Here is a 26274-nt window from a genome sequence, read left to right as displayed (position 1 = left end):
GCCCAGCTCTCAATTCAAAGGCTTCTTGGAATTGAGGCAGTTAGACACCAACTCTAGGATTTTAAAAATAGCTCGTATTTATTGAACTTTTACTATATGCCAGATAGAGACAATGGAAGGAGCTACCAGCCCAGTGGAGGTGACAGTTGATAAATGATAACTTGGAATAGAGGGAAGACTAGAATAAATGTAAAATTGGAAGTCTGAATTTCTTTGCAGCCTAGAGGAAGAAAGGCCTTCTTGGAGTGAAGTCTAGGCACAAGGTGTTAAGGTTCTCAGTGCTCTGTTGGGTAGCATGGCGTTACTGAGGCTCAGAGAGCTTAATTAGCCCAAGCTGGTAGGGGCCACATTTGCTCCAAGTCACAGAACTTTCCAGGCGCAAGGTGCCTTTTTTAGTGGGGGAAAACAGTAGGATTTTCTCCTGGGTGGGTGGCTTGTACTTCAGAACATGTTCTGTCAGCTACTACACATGACTAAGTGACCTCCAGGTACAGATCTTCAGCTACCTCCACTTAGCCTTCTCCTATGAACCTCAAACTTAGGGGTCCTAAACGAAGCTTTTAAGGTGCTTAATGAGGAGAAAGTGGGTGCCTATTTATATACTATTTTTTTTTTTTTAAGTAATGTCTCTTGAAGGTGATTTCTCAACACTTCACTTTGCCAGGGAAGAGTACCTCTCCCTGAGCATCCCCTTACAAGATTTTCCTTGAGTGGGAACATTTGCCAACTGAAGCAAGGACTCTTGGAGGCCATTGATGAGGATCTCAAGGGAGGCACAAGTTCAGGACAGCCAATGCAGGGAGATAAACATCTCACACTTTCATAATGGCTTTCCTGTGTGCACAAAGCACTTTCTCCTCTGTTATCATTTAACTCAATACCACAGCTTCTTTTGCCTTCATGAGGGCCCCAGATCCCATAGCCAACAGGATGTGTGTGGCTCACCTCTCTCATTTTCTCAGCATGTGAACTTGTCAGAAAGGCCTCTCTGAACATTTACAGTGTAGCAAAGCCAATACTTTCTATTTGCTCCACTTTATATATTTGTTAGTTGTCTGTTTCCCTGCTAGTTCCACGAGAGCAGGGCATTGTCACTGAATCTCCCAGGCACATAGTAGGCGCTTAGTAAACGTTTGTTGACAGTTAATGAGGTGATACATTTTCATTTAGACAGCCACTCAACTTCTTGGGCCCAATGCTAAGACAAGATTCCTGCTTTGGGTCACTCCCTTGTAGTCAAGGGGTAAGTAGGGACCAGAGGACAGACATAACAATATACAAGGGCAGGAGCTCAATCCTGGGCAGGCCAAGGGCCAGCCTTCCCCTCTAAAGGAGACCAGCTATCAGGCAGCTATCCAAGGCTCTTCTAGTTTGAATCACAGGGATCAATCCTGTGGAAAAGGTCTTTTTAAAAAAATTTTATCCTCGATCAATGGCGAGAAATCAAATGGATTCTATAGATTAAATAGATAGAGCTAGTTTTAAAAAACAGCTACCTACTAAAGTCGAGGAGTGAGCTATCTGTTGGTATTTTTCCCAGTGAAATGTGGCACCCGCTTTGCGTTTGACATTTGCAGCTCCGTGCCTTTTACACTCCCCGACCCTGCCTTCCTCCAGGTTAAAAAAAAAAAGTGCAAAGGAATGATACTAAACTATGACAACAATAACAAAACGCTTCATTTGTCTTCACTCTGCATTTTAGCGACCTAAGCACACCGCACACAACTAGCTTCCAGCGGCGATGAGCGCCCGGCAGAGGGAGGGAGCCAGCCCAGAGCCTCCTTCGCTGGGTCCACGGCCCTCGCAGCTGGAGGCGGCTCTCGCTTCCTGCATCCACACGGGACTAGAAAAGAACACGCACAACTTTTTTTTGGGTCCTCCTTCTTGCAAAACGCTGGTGTAAGGAGCTCGCGGAAGTAAACGCGCCTGGGGCGGCCCCGGGGTGCGGGCTCCGGCGGCGCGCGTCGGCTCCCGGCCCCGGAGGCGGCGGGGGCGCGGGCGGGGGCGGGCCGGGGGCGGTGCGCGGGCGGCGGGGCGGGCCAGGGGCCGCGGCTGGGGGCGGCGGCGCGTGCGCAGAGCACTTCCTTGTTTGTCCCCGTGACTGGAGCGGGAGTGTGTGCTCAGTCTGTCGGGCCCTCGCCGCCTCCTGTCAGAAAGCGTCTGAGGAGGCAGCGCTGGCCGCCCGGAGCGGCCCGGCCAAGCCGAGACCCCGATCCCGCGCCGCAGCTGCGTCCCCTCCCCCGCCGCCGAGGAGCCGCGGTCGCCGCCGCCGGCATGAGCAGAGGGAGGCGGGTCCCCGAGAGCCCCCTGCCTCGCGCGCCGCTCGGAGTTTGAAGGGCCCCGCGCCGAGCGCCGCCGCCGCCCGCCTCTGCTCGCCCTTCCTCCAGCCGCCGCCGGGGACAGGAGCTGCGCGCCAGGCCAGGCGGCGGGTGGCGGGCTGCGCGCGGGGCGTTCATGAGCCGCCGGGCGGCCGTGGCCCCGGGAGCCTGCGCCGTGACTCACCTCCCGTCCTCGCTTGTGTCTCGTCCCCCCCGGCAGGATGCCGGACCAGATCTCCGTCTCCGAGTTCATCGCCGAGACCACCGAGGACTACAACTCACCCACCACGTCCAGCTTCACCACGCGGCTGCACAACTGCAGGAACACAGTCACGCTGCTGGAAGAGGTAGGTCGGGGCCGGGGACGCTCGCTATCTGCGCTTGCAGCCGCTGCCTCGCGGTTGGATTGTCTTGCTTTCTGATCTGGGGATAAAGGCGACCTTGGGGGCAAGGGAAGCCACACCCCCTCTGGCTGCCCCCTGCTTCCAGGTGAATGGGGACTTCAGACGTGCAGCCCCCTTTCTCATTTGCCTGCCCTTTCCGGGGTCTGGCGGGTTTAAAGGCCATAGAGAAGACTGGGTGAGCTCTGGACACTCCGAGGAAGACCTCTTCTGCCTGTGTTGCAGCGTTCGGCTCTTCCACGTCTCTGTGACCCCCTTAACCCGTGCAGTAGATGGCGACAGGCCACTGAGGGCACGGAGGCGAAGAGGGCGGCCAAGGTCACCAGTAAGGGACTGGGAGATGGGCAGCGAAGGCACCTCTGCACAGCCTGGCTGGGCCAGGCAGGCTTGGCCGCGGAGGCAGGGGCCGGTGGAAAAATCCCAAAAGAACAGGAGGGAACGCAGGCTGGGACTATCTCCACCCCGGAACTTAAAGCCCAGGTGGAAAGAGATCTGTGCAGATTGGTCCCGCCGGCTCCTCTCGCCGTAGGGATTTATTAGGGCTCCGGCTGCTGCGCCTGCCCGCAGGGCACTCATAGACTGTTAAGGAAGATCTGAGGTCAGTGCAGCCTGCCTGAGATGACTAGAGACGGAGAAGGGAGGCCCGAGGCTGCAGTGAAACAGCTCCTCTTATCTGGTACCTCCAGGAAAGCGTTGGGTGTTCGCTGACAGGGCCAAGGGCAGAGCGATTTCCTTTAAAAATTTTAGGGGAATTGATAGAGAGGGATGAGTAAGGAGGAACCTGAAAGCCCAGGAACTGCAGAAGCCTCTGGAGCCTCAGTAAAAATAAGGTATTTGCTCTGGAACTCAGCACCATCTGTAAGCATCATGCTAATCAAGCAAAAGCTATTTCAGCTGAGAAAGGCAGCTTTGCATAGAAGTTAGGGAGATGATTTCCCCGAAGTGGATTTCCGTGGGGTTGGTTTACTTCAGGTTTGAGAAACTTTTCTGATTGAAACCCACCAAGACCAGCCTTTTGTAATTTGGGAAGCTTGGGTTTCTGTGGGCAAACTGCTCTGGAGATGGACTTTGATACATGTAGACAGGGGTCCTAAATTTTTAGAAGGGAGGGGAAACTTCTGTTAGTGCTAGCTCCCATCTTGTTTACCTGCCTGGTGCTTTGAATTTGCCTGAATCTTTCATTCCAGTTGGGGTTGCTCTTAGAGTTCTCTCTGGAGTCAGTATTGGGTCTTAAAAGTGAATTTTGAAGTGGATGGAGAAAGACCACCTAACTAGGTTTGTTTCAAAGCTAGAGGTAAATAGATTTGGTTGGGGGAGGATTGTGAACTGTTTGTTGAACTAGCCCCACCAGTAGGAGTTGCTAGGCATTCAACCCCATGATCAGTCTGTCATCCTTTACTTAATAGTTATATACTGGAACATGCTGATATAGGAGCATTTTGCATACTTTTCCTGAACTAATTGTATATGCTTCTAAAAGATAAAAGATTGATTAGACTGAGTGGTTATTTTCTTTCTGGGTAAGTTCTTTATTGCCTGCTAATAGAGCTGTCCACTCTCCTGCACTTTCAGATAGTGTTACTGTACTCTGTTTCTGCAGGGTGTGATAAGGGTAAGTATGGTGATGCTGTTTATAGGGGTATATTTTTTGGCAACAGGTAGGATTGGGTTGATGTTAAATCGCACGAAGCTATTGTTGATTGTAGTTCAAGATAACTAAATCTGAAAGCAAATACAAAAGATAGATTTTGTGGGAAGGGCATGAAGAATACTGTTTTGCAAGGTTAGGTAGAAAATAGATTCAACCATAGTGCAAGTATGGTCACCTATGGACTTGACAAGGAATTGGAACCAGGCTGTAAGTTCAAGTGTCATATGAGAGTATACTGATAATACTCATCTTTTAAAAAATGTAACTGTAAATATTTCATTCAAGATAGCACAGTAATTTGTAATTCTTAGTCTGAACATGAGTACAGTATTGGTCAAGAAATCATTGTCCCCAGGCTGTATCTTTTTAAATTCTTGAATCATATGAGGTTGGACTTGGTGTAGGTTACCTTTTGCATGAATGTTAAATGTATGCTCTAGCTTTTTACTGATAAATAACCACTACAGTTCAATTTTTTTCCTCCTTAAGTTTACATGTATGGAAGTGGTACATTATTATAAGTATCTTAAGTTGGATCATAATTCAATTCTTAAAAAATATGAAGCTTATGGTTAACCTTCCCTCTCCCTGAAATGTAAGAGGGAAAAATTTGGGGACATACCACAAAATCTTGTTGGCATATGCTTTACAAGTGAGATATTTGGAAACTTTAGGAATGTGGCTTGTGTTATTTTGTGGTTATTCTTAGGAAGAGAACTTTTGGGTACTTTTTTGGTGATGTGAAAACTGAAGTAGGAATTAGTTTGGGTAACTTAGAATTTTCTCTTTTTAAAAAAGAAAATATTGGGCGGCGCCTGTGGCTCAGTCAGTAGGGTGCTGGCCCCATATACCGAGGGTGGTGGGTTCAAACCCCGCCTCGGCCAAACTGCAACCAAAAAATAGCCGGGCGTTGTGGCGGGTGCCTGTAGTCCCAGCTGCTCAGGAGGCTGAGGCAGGAGAATCGCTTAAGCCCAGGAGTTGGAGGTTGCTGTGAGCTGTGTGAGGCCACGGCACTCTACCAAGGGCCATAAAGTGAGACTCTGTCTCTACAAAAAAAACAAACAAACAAAAATAAATAAATAAAAAAGAAAATATTCTTAGTTCTTGTCATTAAATACCATCCTGTTTATGACTTTTTCTGCCCTTTGGATTGCTAATTAATAGCATATATAGAGTTCATCTAAAAAGCTGAGAGATGTCCGACTTGAGCCCCAAATTAACTCCCCTTTGCTATGTGTCCTTGGGGAAAAGTGTGCTGTGTTGTGAAGATGTTGATGCTTTTATATAATCTCTTTGTGATAAGAACTCTAAGAAATAGATTAAAAATATATGTTAAGAAGAGGGGAAGAGTTTACTTCTGGGCTTCATCTTGGGGTGCAAAGTGTTGGTTGCATGTGGCCATAGGAGTCAGGGTTTGGCTAGCACACAGTGAGTGGACTGCCTTTGGCGGGGGGAGTGAGGGAGGCAGGAATGGATCAATTGGTATTCTGCCAAGATATTTCATCTTGATATGTGGGTTTTTTTGTTGTTGTTGCAGTATGGCCGGGGCAGGATTTGAACCTGCCACCCTCGGTATATGGGGCCGGTGCCCTACGCACTGAGCCACAGGTGTGGTTCCATCCTGATGTGTGTTTTCCAAGCAAAAAGCCAGTGTTTTGCTTATTCAGCAACCAAAGCACACTGATGTGTGCCATTTTACTTGTGACCCTTTGGAAGTTATGAGTAAGTAACTGAGAGAAAGCTGAGTTTTCCTGACAAGAGAGTAAGCAGGCGTTTTAGGACCACTGTGAGGAAGATGGTAGAAGTAACCCTCTGATACAAGGCTTCGAGTGGCTAATAACTTAGTGCCTTTTAAAAGAAAGAGAGTCCAGCATGATAAATGCTTGGTTATTTTATATGGGGCCAGCACTTTATTTCGATGACGATAGAGGAGGTATGTTCTGCCGGTTTATTGAGTAGCTGCTCTGTAACAGGCCTGTTGTGGGCAAATGGCATGCATTATTACATTAACCTTCACATGAGTTCTGTGAAGAAGGGCTAGTTATTACTCCATTTTATAGAGAAGAAAACTGAGGTCCTGAGAGATAAAGTGACTTGCCTTGAGGTCAAGTGGCTAGTAAAGAGAATGGAGTTGGGAAATCCTTCAAACAGACATAAAACAGACATGCTGAATGTCTGCAAAGACTTACTTCAGTGGCTTTCTAGTGAGCATGCTTCACTTTTGTTACACCTTTTAATTCTGGTCTCATGAGTCAGGTGCCTAAGTTGCTTAGAGGCTTTGTGTTTTCTTCATGCCCACATTTCAGGGGGAGTTTTTAATAGCATTTACTTAAATACTGTACTATTCCTCCCACCCCCATGTTTTCAAAGATTTAGATATGTATGGGTTTTCAGATTTAAATGTGGGGACTTCCTTGAATGTAATCCATAAACAACATTTACTCTACACATTTTGGGGAAGCATCTGCCTTGTATAAGTCATTTTGCCAATTCCTTCTGAGGTATCAGGGTTATTGTCTGGATTGTAGTATGGGGAAGCTAATGGCCTTTCAGAAAGAAAGAAAGCTATAAATCTTAACAAGGTAGAAATGGGAAGGGTCAGTTCATAAGTGGGGAAAATAGTACAGAACATTCATTTTAGGAGTACAAGGTAAATCATTCAAATTACCATCCAGTCAGTATACCAGTTGTTAAGTGACTGCTATGTGTCCAGCAGTGTGATAGGCCCAGGGATACAAAGATGAAAAGCTCCACACCCAAGAAGTGCAATGTAAAGGTTTTTTTAAGGGAACTGGCAATCAAGTGTGGGTCAGGCATTAGAGGCTTGTCTTAATGTATTCAGATGGTGTTCATTCCTCTCTGAAGACAGGGTAACATTTGACTGCATGAAGAAATGACTGAAGACATGGAATGTAGTAGGAACAGTTTGTAACAGAAACAAGTATCAGCTGTTAGTGTTCCTACTATGTGTGAGCCTTCCACATACCATTTAATCACTTCTGTGCCTTTGGCTAAGAACAAGTGCCTGTCATCCCAGCTGCTCGGGAGGCTGAGGCAGGAGAATCACAGAAGCCCAAGAGCTAGAGGTTGCTGTGAGTCCTGTGACATCATGGCCCTCTACTGAAGGCAGTAAAGTGAGACTCTGTCTCTACAAAAAAAAAAAAAAAAAAAAGAAGTGCATGCTATTAACTCCTACCTTCACCTTACTATTATCATTGGCCCCATTTTACAAGGGAGGAAATTGAGGATTACAGCAGGTAAGTGTTTTGCCCAGGATTGTATAACAAATAACTAGTGAGCTGAGGATCAGTCCTGTTTCTGTAGAGTCCTTATGCATGCCAGGCAGATGTCATGTGTATGTATACCTTCAGTCTCCATGTAAATGTTAGCTTTTACCCTTGTGCTTTTGGGTACTTCCCTCCAGAGGTCGTAAGTCTTTGATATAAATACTGTTAGGTCCTCAAGTATTGTTCTGCAGAATCTTAAACATGAATTCTATGGCCAAGGCTTGGGGTTGGATCTTGTTCATCTACTTGCACTGTTCTGGAATGCAAATTCATTACCTCTTTTAAATTTTGAAAGCTAGTAAACTTAATAAAAAGTGCTACTTTATATAGCATATGCCCATTCAGATGCCCATTAGTTATTCCAAAGAGGTTATAGTCTTTAAAAAACAAAAACCCTTCTCAGCAGGGGTTTTGATAAAGTAAGGTTTATCCCTTTGGTTAAGGATGTATTATCTTGGAGCTAATACAACAAAAGGCAAACAAATCTGCCGGTGGTACCGCTATCCCAGACAGAATTCAAGGCTCTCTGGCCCAGACCTTTGGCCCAGTCTGGAGGTACCTAGGGTGAGTTTTCTCTGGGTGAAACAAGCAAAGGGTACTAAATACATTTGCCTACAGAATCAAAGGAGGAGGAAACTTTATGTGCCTCATAAAGAGAATTCATGCTCTTACATTCTTTTTCTTTTATCTTTTTTGAGACAGAGTCACACTCTCATCCTGGGTAGAGTGCCATGGCATCATACAGCTCACAGCAATCCTCTTGCCTTAGCCTCCCAAGTAATTGGGACTACACAGATGGGGCCACAAAACCTGGCTAGTTTTTCTATTTTTAGGAGAGACAGGTCTTGGTCTACTTGATCCACCCTCCTTGGCCTCCCCAAGTACTGGGGTTACAGGTGTGAATCACCATGCCTGGCCTCATGTTCGTTCTAAAACAAGGAACAAACTCATTATCCAGATGGTCCATGCTAGTGCTTTTGCCCTCTGTCTGTCTGTCTGTCTGTCTGTCTGTCTGTCTGTCTGTCTGTCTGTCTATCTATCTATCTATCTATCTATCTATCTATCTATCTATCTATCTATCTATCTATCTATCTTTGGGCTTTAAAAAACATTTTTTACCTCTATAATCTAAACATCCATTCTGGAAGCAGTCTTATTATTATTCTTTTACTTAAGAATAAATGCTCGGGGAGGTTAAATGACTTGTCCAGTGTCACATGGAAGTGAAGAGTAGGTAAGCTTGGGCTCTGACTCCAGAACCTCTGAATTGAAAGCTCTTTCTGTTTCTTTCTTTCTGTATTTCATTCTTCTATGCTTCCTGTCTACTACTTTTTTGGAATTGCAGGACCCATGGAAAAGATGTCTATTAATTATTTTTCTTATCTCTGCTTGATATAGAGTTTGGAGGAAGGAGGAAAAATGAAAAGACAACTGCTTTTTTGTGTTCTGAGACTTCTCGTTGGATCTCTCTTTAAAGTCTCAGCCTTTTGTGGTCAAAGACGGTGCTGCCAGCAGTCCTACCTGGATTGTGCAGATGTGAAAATGGCTCTGTCGCTTCCAGCTCCGCCCTGGGATTGTTAACCAACCTGTCTTTGCCTGTGAGCTGCCCATAGCCCTGGCTGAAGATCTACTACTCTCAGTTGGGGTTCTTTACTAGATTACAGGGCTTGCTGGCTGGCCGCTTTCCACCTCTTTCTGGCTGTACACAGCCCTGCCTTTTTGCTGGGTGCTAGTTACTCAGGGAATCACTAAATACCCCAGGTAAAGGGACCTTAGAAGATATCAGCTCTAGATCTTTCCAGTCTGGGAGCCTGATCTCTGAGAGGCCCATGGAGGTTGTAAAGGGGCCCTAATCGTGGCTTGCAGGGTTGTAGAAAGATTAATAGAAATCATCTCCAATAAAGTGGTTTGCGTAACTTTGACACCAAATGTGTTTGGCTTTGCCTGAAGAACATTAGCTCAGTAATGTAGCACTGATTATTTCTGCTGATCTGATGCTTGGATTGTCAGTTATATAGTGGGAAAGCAAAGTCTTGCCTTATTCCTGTGTTTGGCTTAAAAGACCATTTAAGCTTTGTATCTCCGTGGGAGAAAGTTAATGAGTCCCCACACAGATCTGTTTCGTCCTTTTGCTTTCTGATGTGAAGAGTGAGGCTCAAGGATGGGAAGGAAGCCATGTAAGGAATGTGGGCTCCTGACTTCCCATCCTGAGCACTTTATAGTTTGCTCTTTATTAAGGCTGTGGGGGTTGGTTGTATGCAGTGTGGGTACTGGAGTCTTCTCCAGTACCACTCCCTGGAACTTGCTTCTAGAGAGGAAGAACCGAAAGGACATCTGAAGGGAGGAATCTGACTTGCTGGCCCAGTCTGCCGGTGTCTTGGTCTCACAAGGCGTGCTTTGCAAGGACAGAGTAGTTCTCTCTAAGAACCTTTCATCAGAAGCCATTTGTGGTGTTGGATGTTCAATCACTACCCAGACCTTTGCCTTCATTTTCTGTGGGTCCAGGGAGCCTCAGAGAGATGGTTTCCATTTATGTAACCTAGTAATTTGGGGACTAAAATCTCATCCATTGGCCTCACCCATTCCCATGTGTATTTAAACATGAGTAAGTGATGGGGCTAGAGTTCACTTTATATCTAAGCCTCTGTTTCTTCCTGTGATGAATAAATGGTATTATCTTGAGTATTAAAGGAGATAATGCATGCAAGGCACTCGGGTGACTTCATGTGCTGGGGAAACGTGGCCCTGTGCATGTCAAGATCTGACCGGTCAGGTTAGTCAGCCCTCCTGTGGGGCAGGGAGGAAGGAGGTGAGTGTAAGGCCAGAGCCTTCCTTGATGTGGATAAGATGGGCAGGAGTTCTCTGCTGGGGACCAGTGATGACGTTTGGGTTGAGGAGGGCAACATTGACTAGGTTAATTGCAGACCTAATTATTTCTAGTGTGTATTGGACAAGTCACTGAACTTGGTCTTGGTTTCTGTGTGTGGGTAGTACTTACCTCTTAGCAAATCAGTACATTTAAAGGAGTACATTTAAAGGACTCACAGTAGTTGCCTGGCATAGTAAATAGTCTATGAACAATTGCTTTTATTATCCTCATTACTGTTGGCCTATATTATTATCACATTAAACCATTAAATGTGTAACTGGTGGGCTCATTTTGGAAGGGTGGGTAATAAGGTCAGATGACAGAGATGAGGTCAGGTGTGTGTACTTAAAGGATCTAATTGAGGAGGTAGAGATTGGAATAAGAGGACTAGGGCAGCACTAAACCCTCTGACCACTGCGGGTCACAGTCACAGTTTGATTTGGAACAGGCTGTCAACACAGTATACTCAGCCCTTAGCGAGTGCTGTTTGCAGAATTAAGAGAACCAGTGACCAGTGCTGTGTGCTCTGATCCAGGCCTCCTGACGGGCTCTCCTGGTACAGCCTCACTGCCTGTGCGGCCTGTGTCACTGCCAGTTCTCTGCAGTTTGCTGCTGCTGCTTTTTTTGTTTGTTTTGTTTTGTTTTTTGAGATAGGGTTTCCATTGCCTGGGCTAGAATGCCGTGGTGTCTACTCCTGGCCTCAAGCAATCCACCCACCTTGGCCTCCTGAGTAGTTGGGAGTGTGGGTATGAGCCACCATACCCAGACTGTTTCTGTAAACCTCCTCTCCCTGCCAGAGCCCCTTTTATTTGTACATCAAAGCTGTCCTTTTGGGATTGTGGGTAATGAGCTATTTTCTATGTTACATAATAAATACAGGTATTTGATCTTGGTCATTTGTGGGGAGGTGAAGCATTTATGCCTTGGCCCTGGCTGGAACAGAGCCTGTCAGCTAGATCGTGTGCTTTACTGATTATAGTTTGAAGCACTGAAACCACAAGGAATTTTATTTTGTTTTTGGAGTCAGGAGCCTTAAAGTGAAATGGATGTCCTTGAATTTGCATTTCTACATGTTTCATAGCTTCTCTTCAACGTCAGTAAAATGAGTATGAATTATGTATGGGGAAGGAGTTAAGTCACAATGGGAGGCACTTGACTCTACTTGGTCTTAGCAGAATCTGGGAGTTGATAGTGGGCTCTTTCCAACCCCAAGCAGCCCTTTGTCATGGTGCTGTTTGCAGTCAGTTAGGTAAGAACCGAATTTTAATGATGAAGCTGTGGTATAACATTCCCCAAAGAACTGGAATGTGTGTCCCTTTGATAAGACAGCCACTAAGTTAGGAAAATAAAAATCAGAACCTCAGCCACTGAGGAGGCAAAGCCCAAAAGACAGTTTCATTTTGGTACCAACTATAGAAAGCAAAGGGTTGGCTAAGTCAATCTAGACCATTCCTTTCCTGCCAGATGCGCTTTGGGTAGAAGAATGTATAAGCTCTTCCCAGCCCTCTCTATTAATAAAACAGCCTGGTTACTTTGTATTTATGTAACAGCATTGTGCCCAAAGGCTCTGGCTAGGATGCTTATGTCCCCAGTGAGTACTGAAGCAACCTGCCACATAGTAGGCTATCATCAGTACAATAATAACTGTGTTTTTATGACATAAACTCTGCAGAGCTGGAAAAGGCCTTAGAGACCACGAAGGCTCAGAAAACCCAAGTATGTAGGCTCTTTTGTTGTAAGTAATAAAACACAACTACTTCAAACAAAATGGGGGACAAGAGGATGGAACATGATGGGGCAAGAATGACAAGGAATAAGAATATTCTTTTTTTGGCAATTGGCAGCCCTGATGCTACTTTATCCCCAGCTCCAGTGCCCTATGCCAGGTGGGTGTGTACCTGATTCTGGGACAGGCATACCTGAGAGGGAGAATCGGACTGGCGGAACATGGATCAGGAGACCACCTCTGTTCCACTGAGCTTTGCCTAGGATGATGGGGTTATGTGATGGGTAAAGCTTAATCCTTTCCTTCAGTCTGGAGGTAGGGGTGGTCCACAGAGAAGGGCAAAAGGCACAGAGAAGCTCACTTTCCAAATACCCAGATCACACAGCAAAGCTGGTACTAGGACCCAGGTCTTCTGGCCTCATTCATTTTCCTGTGCAGGGAAAGTTAAATAGACTCATGGAATGTTGGGAGAACTAGTAGGTAAAATAAGACAGGTAAATGTAAGGTACCCAGTGGCAGTTGGAGGATGTTAGTTTCCCTTCCTTTACCTCTATAAGTCTCATTTCTCCTTGATTTCTTCTGCTCTATATTTATTCATTTGGGATGCTTGGAAGGACTGTGGTCAGAGTAATGTGCTGCCCAGTTTTGGCTTTCCTGATGTGGTCAAGAAAGACTAACATTCCACCCAGGTTGTGGACAGGGAAGAAACATCCCAGTGTCATTAAAACCAAAGTGATGACACAGAGTTCTTTGGAGACTCTTTCCACAGATACCCAGGATAGGTGGAAGACTAAGGAGGGCAAGTAGGCTTTTTTCTTTTCTTTTCTTTTTTTTGGAAAATTTCCCTAGTGTTAAATAACAGAGGCTGCTTACAGGTCTCTGAGGGCTGACAGCTTTCATTCTGTTGAGTAGCTTCTTCACTGTCCCATCAACTGAGGTAAAATTCAATGTTGTTTTGGAATGTGAGGAGTCTTTCTTTATGTTTCATTAATCATTTTTTATGAAGCCCTTTTCCTTGTAATGTTTATTCACATTAATAGCGTTTACACAAAATTAGATACTCCTTATTTCCTCAAAGTGCAAATCAAAATAAGCACTCACTGCTGGCCCAGCAGCTGCTGCTGCTTTAATAATAGTAATATTTTTCATAGCAGTGCAAGTGAATGCACGGCTTCCCAGTAAATAAAATGCTGCCAAGTCAAATAATGCTGTCACAATCCCAAGGCTTCTGCATTTTTGTGGCTAAGAGTTTGAGCAAATTCAGACTCTGAACACTGCAATTAAGAACCTGCTCTATGCTGGGCACTGTGCTGGATGCTCTACCCACAACATCTCACTTAATTTAATTCCTCCAGCAGCTCTGTGGGGTAGGTGCTGTTTCTCTGTTTCATAAATGATTAACTAGGCTGAGAAAAGATTCAATGCAGTTTTTGCTCTTTCTACCTCAGGCTCATCAGAAAAAATGCAATACGAGGTTGGACAGTTAAGTTCATGAACTCATCTTAGAAAGAATGCTACATACCTCATCGCTGAATATCACTACAGATACCTTCGAGGTTCTCCCCACCAGCTCCTAGTCCATCCTTCAGAGTAATTTGGGAACTCTTTTTCTAGAATGGCCATAAGAGCTGTCGTTGTACGAGGTTGCACAGTTAAGTTTGTGAACTCATTCTAGAAGTTCTACATACCTCATTGGTGATTATCACTAATAGTCACCTTTGAAGTACTCCCTTGGCCATTTAGAGACTGGAGATAATTTAGCAATAAGGTATGTAGCACTTTTTCTAGGATGAGTTCTGGAACTTAATTGTCCAACATGATATAATTATGTGTAAATGAAATAGAACAAACAGGAAATAGGCTTCTGCTGAAACAGATACTTAAGCTAGACTTGTCAAAGAACTTCCTGAGAGGGAAGATTTAGGAAGAACTTCCTAAATACCAATAGGATGACCGTGGAAGTAGGATTTTTTCCTTCTGATTTTAGGATAATTTTGTCCATAGTAGGCTAATGAACTAAGTTGTATTCTTAGTTAGGTTGATTGTGTCTTCACTTTTAGTAGATTGTAAGTCCCTCAGGGACACCCTCTCTCTTTTTTATCTTAATCGAATTGGCATTCAGGTATTTGACTAAATTTATGAATATTTATAGTGAAAATTACATTTGATTTATAATTCTTAAAGGCAGATCTGAGAAAGGTTTTCCAAATTGTATTAAGTGTATCATTCTGGACTTTAGTTATATGCCTACCGACTGCATAGAGCAATTGGAAAAACCTACAATTAGTGAATTTCCTGAATGCTGAGCCAAATTCTTGGTCTATTCTTTTGGTGCCTGCAACCTGTGGTCTTTTGTTGGTTAATAATACCAATGACAAAAATAGCTCTCACTTCCTGAGTGTCAGCTGTGTATCAGGCACTTTATACAGGTTATTTCTAAGCTTCACGTCACTCAGCTAGTATGGTGGAACCAGGAATCGAACATAGGTTTGCTCCGCTGTATAGCCCATACCTTCCCCTGTGTCACCCTGGCTTGCTTTGTTCTTAGTGATTTAAACTGTACGATGCAAGTAAATGGAAGAGTCTGGTTAGCATTTACTTCTTTGGTAGAAACAAACACATGTATACACACATAAACCAGACACCCATCTGCAGCAGAAGAAGGAAAACATTTTTCCCTCTTGATTTGTTCCTTTAAGTTGAGGGGGAGACCTTTAAGTCTAGATAATTTACGTTATTCATAAGGTGCAACCAGTTCATAATGTGGCGTGAGAGCACTTAATGAGAGAATTGATATTTTCAAAAGAGTTGACCTCTCTGATTTTTCTTTATGGGTGGTAAGAGATGGATCATATATAGTATGATTTTATGAGCAGTTGTGCTCTGGATTTACTCTCCGACATTTGGTATTCTATTATATTCTCATTTCATCCACAAAGTGCTTTGTTAAGCAGCAAAGCCACCATTTTCTCATTTAACAAATGAGGAAACTGAGGCTCAAGAAGTTAAAACGATTGTAAAAGTCATGTTCATTCGCATGACTGAAAAAGCACGAGGAGGATGAAGTCAGTTCTGTACCAGTCTCATCCCCTCTCCCGCCCTCACTAAGTAGTTCACTTTCTAAAAGAGGCAGTCTTATACGCAGATGTTTTGTCAAGGAATTTGTAACTTGACACCTTTAGAATTAAACAGTAATGGTTTTCCTTATTGAATAATTTTGTGATACTCAGCGTTATTAGGTTCTCCTTTCTCCCTCTCTACCCCCCATCCCTTTTGGAGTTCTTTTTCATTAGTAGAGCTGTGTTTCAAGTGGTTTTTTACTTTGGGCATTTTTTTTTTTTTTTTACTTTGTTTTTCACTTAAGTTTTTATGCAGGTACAAAAGCAGACCAGTATGAACTGCCATGTAACTTATCACCCAGCTTTAACAATTACCTACTTTTGACCAATCCTTTTTTCAATTGTTTCTCCCCTCCCCTCCGATTTTTTAAAGCAATTCTAGGTATTTTATTTCATCTATTAATATTTCAGTATGTATCTCTAAAAGATAAGAACTTGAAAAAAAAAAAAAAAAACCCTGAACCATCGTACCATTATCACATCTGAAAAAATACTTCCTCAATATCATTAAATATTCAGTTACTGTTCAGATTTCCTTAGAATTTCAAAAATGGTTTGTTCAAATCAGGATCTAAATGAGAGCCTGTGTTGAAACTGATAGATGTACAGAGTAGTCATAAAGTTTGTGTGCAATTTAAAATTGCACATGGATTTTATGGGCACCCTGTATATTTTCTTTTGATTTATGTGTTCCCCCTGCTTTTTTCTACTGTTTGTCAAGGTAGCGGGTTGATTGTCTTGTAGCGTTTCACGTATTGTAAATAATGTTGATTGCATCTCTGTGCTATCATTTAACATGTGCTAACATGTCTTTGTTACTAATACTGTTTTCTTATTACAGAATAAGAACGTATTTCCTTTGTAGAAAATGAGGGAAAGTACTTTAAAAAGACTTAAAAGTCATCTATATTCTCACAAATCAGAGGTAGCTACTAATATCATTTCAGGTGTTTCTCCTAGGTCTTTCTCTATCATGTTTATTTTCATTTAACACATCATAAACATTTCCATTTCTTTCTTTCCTTTTTTTTTTTTTTTTTTTTGAGATTGAGTCTCATTCTCTCACCCTGTGTAGAATGCCATGGCATCATAGTTCACAGCAACCTCAAACTCTTAGGCACAAGTGATCCTGTTGCCTCAGCCTCAAGCAATCCACCTGCCTTGGCCTCCCAGAATATTAGGATAAAAGCCACCTTGACTGGCCAACAACTCTATTTCATTAAAAAGTCTTCAATAATATCTTTTTAAAAAGGTATATTGTTGTATTAATGGTATTTCCTATTTCTCTTCTTCCCTTAAATTGCTCCCCACCAATGAGTTTGTGTGTTTACAATAATCTTGGGCTTAGCAGTTGCCCCAAAGGGAGGACTCCTTCACATCACACCAATGAATATTTGTATAGATCCGTCCTTTCAGTAGGTTCCTAAAAGTAGAATTATTGGGTCAAAGACCAGGCGTATTCATCAACTTCTTATATAGTTGTCATATTGCCAGATTGTTCCACCAGAAAGGTGGTCTGTGCCTTGCTGTACCCCCATCCCTGAGCAGCTGATGAAAGTACTTTTCAAAAGAAAACTATAGACCCAATATCCCTATGAACATAGATATAAAAGTCCTCAACAAAATACTAGCAAACCAAATTCAACTGCACATCAAAAAGATAATACGCCCTAATGGAGTGAGTTTCATCCCAGGGATTCAAGGATGGTTCAACATACATGATTCCATCAACGTGATTCACCATGATACACAGAAGCAAAAACAAAGATGATAAGATGAAAAAAAGCATTTGGTAAAGTCCAGCACTTTTTCATGATAAAAATCTTCAACAAACTAGGTATTGAGGAAATACACCTCAAAATTATGAAAGCTGTGTATGACAAACCCACAGTAAACATCATACTGAATGTGGAGAAGTTGAAAGCATTCCCTTTAAAAACTGGAGCAAGATAAGGGTACCCACTGTCACCACTTCTATTCACCATGGCACTAGAAGTTCTAGCCAGAGCAGTTAGGTAAGAGAAAGAAATACAGGGTATCCATGTCGAGAGAAAGAGAAGGTCACACAATTCCTATTTGCTGATGATATTGATCTTGTGACTAGAAAACCCTAAATCCTCTACCAAATTCTTACAACTGATAAATAAATTTGGAGAAATCTCAAGTTACAAGGTCAGTGTGCACAAATGAGTAGCATTTCTACATACTATATTAAACCATCAATAACTGGGCATTGTGGTGGGCGCCTGTAGTCCCAGCTACTTGGGAGGCTGAGGCAAGAGAATTGCCTAAGCCTAAGAGCTGGAGGTTGCTGTGAGCTGTGATGCCACGGCACTCTACCGAGGGCGACAAAGTAAGACTCTGTCTCTAAGGAAAAATAAAATAAAAAATCAAACCGAGTCAAGTCAAGGACTCATTTATCCTAACTACAAAGAAAATAAAATACCTAGGAATATACTAAACCAAGGAGGTGAAAAATTTCTACAAGGAGAACTACAACACAGTGATAAAAGGAACCACAGATGACATAAATGGAAAAATATCCCATGTTCATGGATTGGCAGAATCAAACTTGTTAAAAATGACCACTGCCCTAAGTGATTTACAGATTTAAACACAATCTCCATCAGAATATCAATGTCATATTTTACAAATGTAGAAAAATAATTCTGTGCCTTATTTGGAATTGAAGAAGAGCCCAAATAGTCAAAGCAATCTTAAGCAAAAAGGACAAATCTGGTGGCATCACAGTACTGACTTCAGATTATACTGCAAGGCAAAACAGCATGGTACTGGAATAAAAATACAGACGTGGATCAGTGGAACAGAATAGAGAACTCAGAAATAAAAACCGTATAACTATGACCAACTGATCTATGACAAAGCAGACAGCAGCATATAGTGGGGGGGAAAGGAAGCCCTATTCAATAAATGATGCTGGGAAAAATATAAACAGCCATGTGTGGAATAATAAAACAGGACCCCTATCTCTTACCACGTACAAAAATTTATTCAAGATGGATAAAGGACTTTAAAGCATGAAAAAATAAAAATTCTAGAAGAAAATGTAGGTAAAACTCTAGAAATTGGCCTATGCAAAGAATTCATTACTAAAACCCTCAAGACAAATATAGCAACCACAAAAATAAATGGGACTTAATTAAATTAAAAAGCTTCTGTACAGCAAAGGAAATAATTAACAGAGTAGATAGACAACCTACAGAGTGGGAACAAATATTTGTAAACTATGCACCCAACAAAGGGCTAATACTCGAAATCTACAAAGAGATCAGCAAGAAAAAAACAACCCATTAAAAAATGGGCAAAAGATGTGAACAGAAGTGTTTTAAAAGAAGATGGGCAAATACCCAACAAACATGAAAAAATGCTCAGCATCCACTAATCATCAGGGAAATGCGAATTAAAAGCACATTATCCCTATCAGAATGGCCATTATTAAAAAGTCAAAAACCAATAGATGCTGGTGCAGATGTGATGAAAAGGGAATGTTCATACACTGTGTGTGGGACTGCAAATTAGTACCGCCTCTGTAGAAAACAGTGTGGAGGTTCCTCGGAGGTAAAATCACACCCCACACACACGTACACACAAGTACCATGGAGTCCTAACTCAGCCATAGGAAGGAATGAAATAATGTTTTTTGCAGCATCTTGAATGGAACGGGGGACAATTATTTTAAGTATCTCAGGAGTGGAAAAACAAGCACCATATGTGCTTACTAATAGGAGCTAAATGATGAGTACAAATAGTCACAAATTTTACCCTGGAAATAAGTTAAGCTTTCTGTCTCACGGGCTCAGAAATAAAGACATAGCATTCGCTATGAAAAGAGGAAATGTGTTGAAGACCAGACACGGCCAGCTCCTACCTTAGGTGTCACTTGGCCTCAGGTAGCCCCTCCTTTCTCCCTTGCTGCCTATACATTTTTTGCTAAGTCCACAGGACATTTCTCAGCTGAAAACTCCTTTGGATCAGTTAGTATCTTTTACAGACCCAGCAGTCCTGTCACCTCATTCACATGTGGTTGTGAATTAGATAGTTGGATGTTTCCCACTTAACACTTGGCTGTGAAGTAGGGAGGGGGGTGTTTTGCAGAGGGGGCTCCTCTGGAAGTCAAGTGGTCCTGGTGGGGAATCAGAGCAGTGGAACAACTTGAGGGAAGAAGAGGGGGTGAAGGTGCCAAAAGCAACTTCAACTTGTATTTTCTGAGGGTTGGCATGTCATTTTTTAAAAAAGCCAAGTCATATTTCCGATTTTGTCTTTGAGCTCGCCCTTGGCTAGGGAACCCCATCACTTTGTTTTACAGATTTACTGTTTTGAATTCATTTTCTTAGGGTGGTGCTTTCTCAGTTTTTTTTTTTTTTTTTTTTTTTTGGCCGGGGCTGGGCTTGAACCTGCCATCTCCGGCATATGGAACCGGCGCCCTACCCGTTGAGCCACAGGCGCCGCCCACTTTCTCAGTTTTAAAAGTTTAGGGAAGTCCTCTGATGTCTGAGATTGCCTCTGAGTATGTTGGGTCTTTTCTTCCTAGGGGTTCCCGCCGCAACTTTCTGGAGTAGTTTCTTAGTAGGATTTCAGCTTAGAAGGGACTTCTATCAGTCTAGGCCCCCTGTTAGTAGAATGGGCTGGGTTCCCTGCTGAGTATTTCGCATGTGTTTTCTTATAGGTATCCTCAGAACATCTGGAAAGTAAACATTAACTTCATTTTACAGATGAGAAAACCGAGCATAGAAAGAAGCAGTGACTTGTCAAAGATGTGCAGTGAGTGGGGCTGCTAGAGTTTGTGTCTCTGAGGCCCCGGCCTTTGTATGACTTGTGTCATCTTTGTCAACTTGGTAACATTTTCAGCCACCTCATTCCCTTAAGACTTCTTGTTTCCCCTTAGGATCCCAGGACATTCTCTTCCCCACCTCACTGTGCATGCCCTTGCTCAAGGCCTGTACTTCCCAGAGTCTGCTTTCAGCTAACTGTCTTGGATGAAATCTCATCAACGATTCACTCAGGTGTATTAATACCTGATAAGGCATTACAGCAGCTTGCCCCTCCCAGAGCTAAATGAACTTCCCAACAATGCTTAATGTCCTAACCCAACAAGATTTGGATTTCAGGTGTGGGAGGAAATTAGGAGTAAGTTTTGGGTGTTGGCATAGAGACCCCCTCATACCTTACAGGGTACCTGGCTCTCTCTTCATATCTCAGTCCAGTGAACCCTTGGAAAGGAATGGCAGGTTCCCTGAATCTTCTCATTGACTCTTTGGTTTCTTGCTGCCCCTTCACGTATTATTTGTTAATAAATAAATTACATAAATGTTTTTTCTGTTTTCCTTTTTGGTGTCAGGACTTCCCTGAAGCCTGTTAGTGAACCATTGGTGACTGAACCTTGGTCCTCTAGCATGTGGTCCTTCGCTGGGTTGAGCGGTTAAGTTAAAGACATTGTGTTATTTAAACTTTGCACCAGACTCATGGGGTGGATTCTCTGATTCCCATTTCCCAGACTGTGGAAACAGACACACAGAGATGCCAAGTTCTTGACATATATTTTGTTATTCGATCCTCATAACAAATCTATAACGTAAGTAATATTTGACTTTTCGGATGAGGGGCCCGAGGCTTGGCAGTAGTTAGTTTCCTGTCCCAGGTTATACTGCGGAAGGAACAGAACCAATCTGTCTGACTCTAAAGTCTCCAAATCTGTGTTCTCAAAGGTTCTGCTAGCGATTCTTAACCCCAGATCCTACAACTCCTGCTCGGTTATCTCTACTGTGCACTTAGACTGTGGGCGCTTCACTAGGACTTACTGGAAACAAGCATGAGTCACGGACAGGAGTTTGCCATTGTGACACTTGAGCCATACATCCATTTTGGGGAACAGGGCGACCTTCCTGGTATCTTGCATCCACCCAGGCATGCTGTGAGTGGTAGGTGTATTTTACTCTGGAGCTGTCAGTTGAAAGTTGAATGTCGATGCATCATGTCACTTGACTTAGTGACTTGGTCTGTTAGCATCCCTGCCCCACAGCCATATGGCATTGCTTTACCACATTAATCATGGTCTAAAATCCTCAGAAACCCCAAACTGTTACTACACCTACATCCCTAGCATAAAGGAAAAGGGAAAAGAAATGTAGTATTTTATTGTCATGAAGCCTCTGGAAATGTTTCTGCATCCATTGCAGTGACTGAGGAGTCTGAGGGAGCATGCAGGAGCCATTATATTATTGTAGCCACAGTTCATATTACGCTTCCTCTCTTGAGCCTAGTGCTAGACTAAGTTCTTTATGTAAATATTCATAGTCCTTAGAAGAGCTTTGTGAGAGTTTTTCCATTTTACAGGGAGAGAATAGATGCTTGGAGAAGATCAATTAAATGCCTAAATATACAACTGTTAGGATGGAACTAAGTTTCAGACTGGGTCTGTTGACATCTTGATGTTACACTGCTTCCTTAGGCACTATAACCTTTTGAAAAAAGGGGATGTGGAGTGGACGCTTTTAAATTAAGAATTTTAAATATATATACACACACATTTCATGCATTGGGTGCAAGAATGTGAGTATGCTAAAGTCTGCTCAGTGCCCTTTCTCCTCGAAGGGTTGTAGTGTATAGGGAGATATAGAGATCTCCACACCCAGCATAAATTGTTATCCAGGGTGAGTTAATTTCTGAAGTGGCAGTGGTTGCTTCCTGAGGGCCTAACCTTGTTTGACTCTTTTGTAATCTGTTTTTTTTTTTTTTTTGCAGTTTTTGGCTGGGGCTGGGTTTGAACCCGCCACCTCTGGCATATGGGACCAGCGCCTTACTCCTTTGAGCCACAGGCGCTGCCCTTGTAATCTGTTTTTTGTTTGTTTTGAGACAGTCTCACAATGTTACCCTCGGTAGAGTGCCGGGGCATCACAGCTCACAGCAACCCCAAACTCTTGGGCTTAAGTGATTCTCTTGTCTCAGCCTTCCAAGCAGCTGGGACTATAGGCACCCCCCACAACGCCTGGCTTTTTTTTTTTTTGGTCAGGCTCGGGCTGGGGTCAAACCCGCCAGCCCCTGTGTATGCCTGTGTATGTGGCTGGCACAGCAGCCACTAAGCTACAGGCACTGAACCTCTTTTGTAATCTACATTGCTGTGTGAGTCTGTCTTCTACCTCTTAGAGAAGACCCATGTTGATTTCCATTCCCCCGGAAGTTATCTTTTGCTTTTCAGACAGCCATTCTTTCTCACAGTTGTGTAGGGTAGTGGGAAAACAACATATTGTTTGGGATTATTTCCTTCTCCAACCAGTTCTTTCAGCCTTTTTTCCCCTGTAAAACCCACTGTATTGAAATGTTGGTTCTAACCTTATTGCATTACTGTTTTGAGGACAGCACTTTGACTCATTTGCTTATTTATCTCCAAAGCCTGGGACCCAGTAGAATGGACCCCATTGGAATGAACAAATTTGAGCACGCACACACACCCCCATTTGCACAGTGGTTACCCTTGAAGAATTTAGGCAAGGTGAACCTGGCTGTGCGTATGGTAGAACTGAGGATAAGGAGAATATGGGACAGATACTGTCTGTGAAACTGACCAGGAGGGGAAGGAGGAGAAAATTTGGGACTTACATGATTTCGATAGAAATAATATAATGTTGGAATTTTAGAGCCAGGAGGAGCCTTCGAGATCATGGAGGGCAACCACCTCATTTTCCAGATCATTGAGATTTCTCATCAGCTCTGAGTTTATAGCTACTGCCTACTGACCGTTAGGGCCCAGAACCAGATGGGTCTCTGCACTCGTGTTTTTATTGGTTTAAACCCTTATTAATCATTGGCATTGTGTTTTATGTTTTAAGTAATTGATTTTGTTTCTTGTTTGAGCCCTCAGATAATTTTGTCAGGAAGGAAACTATTTTAAAGTTTTTAGAAACCAATCAAGGAGAACACTGCTTTCAAGTGGAAGAGAGTTGTGAGCTGCCCCATGTTAAACCTTGTAATAGCCAAGCCTTCCGTGGGCTCCGTCCTCTGACTTCTGACTCTTATTTGTTATATTCCCCTTTCTGGTCCTCTTGATCTATTCAAGGATACTTCTAAATTTGCTTCTTACAACTTGGTCTCCACAAAATTCAAAGCTGTTCTTTTAACAGCTAAAAAGGTTTTCAGCATCTTGTTTTTACAAAGATTTTCTGTTATCTTACTTTGCGGTATAGATGAACTTCTAGGTAAGAGAAGTCAGCTTGCTTAAAACCTCACAAATGGTGGGTGAGTACTGGTTCTACAGGGAAAAAGTGTTAATCTAAGTGAGGTGTCTCTGGTGTCTGTGATCTTTGCTTTGAGAAAGACCTTTGGAAGTCTCCCCCATGTAGAGTCACTGTTAGGCTTACTTAGGATTGCGTGAGCTTGAGAATTCATTTTCTACTCTTTCCTCGAGAGCTATCTTCTTGACTGGTGTACTGTTCAGGTGCAGGAATGAGGTGCTCATTAATGCTCAAGTGTTTTTGTTATTCTGCCCTCATCTTGTGATTTTGATTGTCAGCCCAGCAGCCCAATTCTGGACCAACCACTGTGTAGAAAGAGCCCAGGAACAGCTATCCTGGGGGAAATTGCCAAGGAAACAGTCCCCAGAAGGTTTATGATCTACCGAAGCAACAAGTTGGTCAGAGCAGCAGCAGGAAGTCAGAATCTTTGTTGTGTCTGTCCAGGGATTGCTGGAATGGCAGGGAAGACGTGATTGTTGTCAGCATTCAGCTGAGAAAATGTCAGAGATGTCACGTAGCCAGAAGGTGGTAGAATCAGGGCCACTGCTAGCCCAGCGTGTGCTGGGTTTGGTTTTAATAACAGAAAAGGGAATATTCCACACAGATGTGTATGACCAGCTAGAGTCATTAGAGATGTTGCAGAGTGTCTGCTGAGGTGACCAGACACTAAAGCTGCTGGGGAGTAGTTTGGGGAAAGCTCTGGGAAGAGAGTCTCCCCTTTATTACCTGATACACATCTTCTGTGGTTGCTGTTGGCTGTTCTGTTGGATTCTTTCCGTATGCAGGATACTTAAGTTGTAACAGCTCATTTTTACCGTTTGCTGTATGTCAGGTTGTTAACTGTATCCACTCACTCACCTTCACAGCCACCATTTAGGTAGGAATACTTCCGTGCCTGCCTACCTACCACTGCCACTTGACAACTCTGCTATTTTGGACAAGCTACTTCTTGTAGCTTCTCTTATGCCTTAAGCACCTGTTTTCAACATCAGCTTACATTATGCACCTTATTTTCAACTGCATTGATTTTACTATGGTATTGTATGCGTCTGAGGGTAAAGTGAACATCATGAGCTTCATAGATCATCTTATCCTGTGGTCCCTAAATGTGGGATTTCTTGGGCAAGCCACTTCACTGGTACGAGTCTGTTTCTTTATCTGCAAAGTGAGCATAATATGTATTTGAAATATTGTTGTGAGGCTGAAATGAGGTAATGGTTATTGGGCACCTTATGCTCTACATTGGTCTGTAGTAAATAGTAGCTATGAACTCTTAGACCATTTCCATGGGGGACTGTATCTCACTATTTTTTATGTAGATTAGATTATAGGATCAAGGGAGTATGTTACCAAGTCTGGCCACTGGCTACTCTGTACTATCTTAGAAGAGAGAATATTTTAGTGAATGGATGAGATTTCAAGTTGAGGGTAGAAGAAAGTTAAAAGATGATTATGAAAACCAAAAGAAATGCCTAACAGGTGGGTTACATAAGCTCTTTGAGAAACTGGATGAGTTTCAGCCAACATTTATTTAACAGTTCCATTTTCATGGGATAGGAAGAACCCTCTACTTTCACTCCCCTATACATACCAATTTTTATTTCCTGGTAGGATCATATAACAATTTTTTTGTTAATTATTATGGACATGTTAGGATTTGATTATTCGGAAAGGACTAGCATGTTTAATTAGCATTTGGAATTTATAAATTTTTTTAAGAATAAGGATCCTGCTCTGTCATCCAGGCTGGAATGTGGTGGCACAAACATAATTCACTGCAGATTTGAACTCCTGAGCTCCAGTATTCTCCTGCACCAGCCTCCCAAATAGCTGGATTAGAGGTGCTCACCACTGTGCCCAGCCAGATTTTTTTTTTTTTTTTTTTTTGTAGAGGCGGGCCTCACTCTGTTGCCCAGGCTGTCTTGAATCCTTCTGCCTCAGGCTTCCAAAGTGCTGGGATTAAAGGAATAAGCCACCATGCCCAGCCTAGAATTACAGATACTCTTTGCAGTGTATTGATTTTGTTATATTGGAGATTTATTTCTGAAGAGGCAACATGTTGTATTGATTATCTATGAGGAATCAGAGGCAAGTGGTTGGTAGAATAGAAAGCAATCCAATTGCTGGTAATTATAGGTGTTACATCGATTGATACTCCCATGATCTTTCTTGAAGCACACACCATTTGATTGTAGTTAAGATGATAATTGTAAATGAGTAGATGTGAAACCAGAGTTGAAAAATGTGCTTTAACTTGGAAAACTTGAATATCTTTTAAAATATTTTGGAATTAATCCCATCCTTCTATTAGCCTGTGCATTATTTTCTCGCTGTTGACTGGCCAACCTTTTCCTTATTTTCTCATACAAGTTCTGTTGTGAGCTTCTTTGACTGGCTTAGCTATTTGTCATTGCCCCTGTTGTAGAGGTGCTCAATATATAATGGGGGGGGGGCTCCATTATCATTCCAGGGGTTCTGAGAGGTCAAAACTATTTTCATAATAATGTCAAACATTATTGGCCCTTTCCCCCGTTATTCTCTCATGGATGTATGTGTAGAGTGGAGTTTTCCAGGGTCTGTGTGATGTATCACTCTGACAACTTGTTAAATGTGTGTTAAGTTTGGAAAATTTTCTCAGTTTTAATTTCTATTTC

The 26274-nt window shown here is 42.9% G+C and overlaps 1 protein-coding gene across 1 annotated transcript in view; it reads left to right on the top strand.

Moving 5' to 3' along the window:
• The window catches only part of ASAP1 (ArfGAP with SH3 domain, ankyrin repeat and PH domain 1), a 356486-nt gene that overhangs the window by 82066 nt on the left and 248146 nt on the right, over positions 1-26274 (top strand). The window contains exon 3 of the mRNA XM_053558755.1: positions 2539-2665. Coding sequence (XP_053414730.1) covers positions 2539-2665 — 127 coding nt within the window. The remainder of the gene's footprint in view (positions 1-2538; positions 2666-26274) is intronic.

This window comes from Nycticebus coucang, chromosome 13 (assembly GCF_027406575.1).
Source record: "Nycticebus coucang isolate mNycCou1 chromosome 13, mNycCou1.pri, whole genome shotgun sequence".
In the NCBI taxonomy this organism is placed as follows: Eukaryota; Metazoa; Chordata; class Mammalia; order Primates; family Lorisidae; genus Nycticebus; species Nycticebus coucang.
This window is presented reverse-complemented; position numbering and strand designations above follow the sequence as displayed.